Source organism: Euprymna scolopes, chromosome 1, assembly GCF_053919585.1.
Source record: "Euprymna scolopes isolate OS-2025 chromosome 1, ASM5391958v1, whole genome shotgun sequence".
NCBI lineage: Eukaryota > Metazoa > Mollusca > Cephalopoda > Sepiida > Sepiolidae > Euprymna > Euprymna scolopes.
Genome location: NC_136482.1, coordinates 97,605,241 through 97,609,495, shown reverse-complemented (window position 1 = coordinate 97,609,495; position 4,255 = coordinate 97,605,241). Strand labels below are relative to the sequence as shown.

At 41.2% G+C, this 4,255-nt stretch overlaps 1 protein-coding gene across 1 annotated transcript; it reads left to right on the top strand.

The window, feature by feature from the left end:
* Positions 1–394: 394 nt before the first annotated feature.
* LOC145280900 (uncharacterized) lies at positions 395–3,590 on the top strand. The gene is made up of 2 exons (XM_080132185.1): positions 395–1,063; positions 1,191–3,590. The coding sequence occupies exons 1-2, from the start codon at positions 395–397 to the stop codon at positions 3,588–3,590; spliced, it is 3,069 nt and encodes a 1,022-aa protein (XP_079988311.1).
* Positions 3,591–4,255: the final 665 nt, after the last annotated feature.

Below are 4,255 nucleotides of genomic sequence, written 5' to 3'. Positions count from 1 at the left end.
ACGGTTCTAGCTAGATGTATGGTGGACACTGGGAGCCAGAATTCATATTTTAGTGGAAGAGTTCTGCGTAACCTTCAATGTGACCGTAGGTCAGTACTTAACAAAGATCTGGAAATAGTCACGTTTTTGGGGAAAAGACGCTGCAGATTCCAACAAATAACTACAACGGTGTTGTTTCCGCCAGGAATCTCCCGGCAACTGCCGGTGTTAATAGATGAGGAATTGGATCTACGTCACAGGGTTGATCAACTTCCTAGTATAATCAAAACTCTGAAGGATTAAACTTTAAACTAGACACTGATCTAGACGATTCTCCCGAGATATTACTCGATGGACTATTAGGAAGATCTTTTGCAATTATGGGCCATGGGAAATGATTAGATGTATGAATGGAATGGTCTGGTCGACTCCCGAGGGAATCATACCATTTGGTGATCCGAGAAATTTTCCTCATGAGCAGCATAGGATAATTGACTCTCCTGTGATGACTGCGTATCAAGAAACTATAAACTCTGTAAGATGCTCTGCTTCTCTTGTGAACAGTGTCCTTGAAGCTGTCTCCACTTATCCGGACCCATATGCAGATGTATTTACTAAAAGTGCGGTGGAAAGGGGATTAGAGTGGATATACAGTGTCGAATCCTTGGGAATATCTGCGGAGGAGGAACTGTATGACTATGATGCCAAAAAGGTGGAAACTTTTATGAGTCACATAGAGTTTAAAGAAAATTGTTATTGGGTACAACTGCCACGGCATACTGATAAACTAGCCAAGGTTAACTCTAACTATCATGTAGCCCTCAAAGTGCTTGACAGAGTTGTAAGCGATTTAGAAAGAAGGAATTTGTATGAAAATTATTTGCAAGTGTTTGCAGACCAGGAAACGGAAAACATCATTGAGCCTTTTGAATGCCTGCCAAACTCATACCATAAATATATTTGGATTCCTCACCATCCGGTGTTTAAGTTTGACACAACCACTACGACCAAGATCAGACCAGTCTTCAATTGTTCATTGAAGACTAAAGGAGGAGTTTCCTTAAATGAGGCGGCTTATCCAGGAGTAAACTTGACTGGAAATATGTTGAATTTAACCTTGCTGTTTAGAACGAACCAATATACTCTGTTGGGGGACATCAGAAAGGCGCTTATAAACATCAGACAAAAACAGATTTTGTTTTTTCTTGAAGCAGGGAGGCTACTTGAGGTGTTACCGTTATACCACGCTTATATTTGGATTCAACGCTAGTCCATTTATATGGAACTGCATTTTAAAATTTCATGCAAACAAATTTCCAGCCGACGAGTGTTCCAGTGTACTAAAATCAAGATTTTACGTGGACAATGTCGTTACTACCTGCGATTCTAAGAGCGAATTGTGTAGCACATACCAACAAGTGAGAAAAAGGTTGCAAAGGGGCGGGTTTGAACTTCGTTCTTGCAACACAAATTGTTCCGAGTTACGGAAATCAATGTTACTTGAAGAAACACTAACCTCCCACGGTTGCACATGGGAAAAGGTCTTAGGGTACAGATACGACCCCACTAATGACACTATCAGTATCGCTCAGAGATTTTGTAGCCCTGACCTGACTACAAAGAGACTTGTACTTTCTGCAGCTTCGGGAGTATTTGACCCCTTATCCCTTTGCCTCCCAGTCACAATTCAGAGCCGAATTTTGGTAGCAGACATGTGGAAGGCAGGTTTGGACTGGGATGAGATACTACCTGAAGAAATGAAATCTGCTTGGAGATCTCTTTCTTATGAACTGTCTCAACTGCACTCACTGTCATTCAAAAGAAGAGCGTTTAATGAAAATGAAGATGCCTCTTTATGCATCTTCTCGGATGCATCAAGAAAGGCCTATGGATTTACCATTTATGTCATCCAAGGAGGGGTGAGTTCGTTGCTCTTCGCCAAGGCTAAGGTTGCGCCATTAAAAACAAAGACTCTGCCACCCCTTGAACTGTTAGCTGCCTTCCTCGCTATAAAGTGCATTGGTAAGATATTGGAGATCTATGGAAGGATGAGAACTGTGGAATTGAATCTCGCCGTTGACTCACAAATTGTATTGACTTGGTTAATGACGAAGGTAACCAACAACAAGAGTGTCTTTGTAAAAAACAGATTAAAGGATATTATGTGTATGGAGGAACTGATTAAGAAAAAACATAATTTGACCATAAACTATAGATATGTCCCCTCGAAACAGAACCCAGCGGACTTGATAACCAGAGGATTAACAACAACCAAGTTTACAGAAGATTTTTCCTTTTGGTGTTCCGGACCGGTTTGGTTGGCAGACAAGACCATTTCCTGGCCAAACAGTGACCTTGGCTGTTTGAGTGCTGATAACAAACAAGTGCTCTGCGCGGGTCTCTTTTGTACTCTAGAGGGTGGGAACAACGAACCTATCATTTGTTTGAATAGATTTTCCAACTATAAAAAACTATTGGGTGTAATGGCCATGGTATATGAATTTGTCTACAAAATTAGAGGCAAACTGCAGGATTTTACACAGTTAGCAACGAACTATCTGTTTAAATCAATGCAGGAGCAAACATTCCCTTTGGAACTGGATTTCTTGCGCTGTCCCGAAGGAAAACCGATTCCGACCAAAGTAGGGCAACTAAACTTATTTTTGGATGAAGCCGGATTGATTCGTTCAAGGGGTAGGATTAGAAGAAATCTCACACACAAATACGAAGTATTGAATCCATTGATTTTGGGGAAGAATCATCGATTGACAGCTCTGATCATAACGGACACGCATGAAGAAGTCAAACATCTTGGAGTACCCACTACTCTCAGTAAGACTCGTTTGGCTGGATTTTGGATCCATCAAGGAAGGCAAGCAGTCAAAAAAATCTTAAGGGAGTGCAGACTGTGTCGCAAGTTTAACGCTATCCGTTTCACTTATCCAAGATTAACGAATTTACGCAGGTGTCGAGTCAATCTAGTCAGACCATTTTTGCACACTGGTATGGATTACACTGGGCACCTGTGGGTTGACAATCTTAGTCAGCGGTCTAAAGTTTATATATTAATTTTTACATGTATGGAGATAAGAGCAGTGCATATGGAATTGGTGGAGGAAATGACAATTCGTTCCTTTGTTCTGGCCTTCACCAGATTTGCCAATATGTGGGGTTTACCATCACACCTATATAGCGATAATGCTAAGTCCTTCATTGCAGAAGGAAACCTACTTCAACAGGCGCTCACTGCAGAAGAGTTTCAAAATAAATACAAGATCTACAATTTAAAACATGTGAGGATACCACTACATTCTCCTTGGTATGGAGGTGTGTGGGAAAGGCTGATTAAGACGTTGAAGAAATGCCTTTATAAGTCTATAGGAAGATCAGTGTGCTCTCAGACTGAACTTCTTACCACAGTCTCAGACATACAACGTGCAGTAAACGATAGACCTCTAACTTACATAAGCTCTGACCAATCCGTCTGGGAGGTAATCACGCCCACTCACTTCCTGCACCCAGATTTGAATCCCAACTTTCTGGTGCGTTTGGAGAACACCGATATTAATCAATTTGAAGTACCCACCTGTAGCAGAAGCAGCAATAACTAAAATGAGGGGAAAAAGAGCTTACCTCGGGTATGTCTGTTGTGTCACCAGTTGGGGGGAAAAAGAGAATTCCAAGATGGCGTCCGGGGTTTTTTATTAGCATTTACCCCATGCAACTCTCGGAAAATCACGTTTCTGTCTCATGTGATTATGCAAATGGATAATTCCCGGCCACTATAAAAGCAGGAGGCCAGAGACGAGTCGGCAGTGTCCTGCAAACTGTGTGTGTGGGTGTTTCTGGCGATTGGAGTGTGTCTTCTTTTACCACGGTTATCACGGACAGGAATTCCCTCTCTTCTGGAGGTGGGCGATATTGACTATTTTGAAGTTGTACTGTTGCTGACAGAACATTTATTTATTTATTTTTTTTTTGCCTACTACATTTTTGTTTCAAACATTTTAAACAAAGATTAATAGCTTCTCTTAGAAATAGAGATGGGCTACTAAAGGAATTTAAGAGAATTTGGAAGGAAGACTACCTGCTTTCTCTTAGAGAGCAACATCTAGAAATGAAAACTTCAACCAGTAATACTATCCAAGTTGGAGATATTGTGTCTATCAAATTACCTAACAAAGCAAGACCCTTCTGGGCATTAGGAAGAGTCATTAAACTGTTCTATGGAGATGATGGACTGTTGCGTTCGGCTCAAGTAATGCAAGGTGATGGA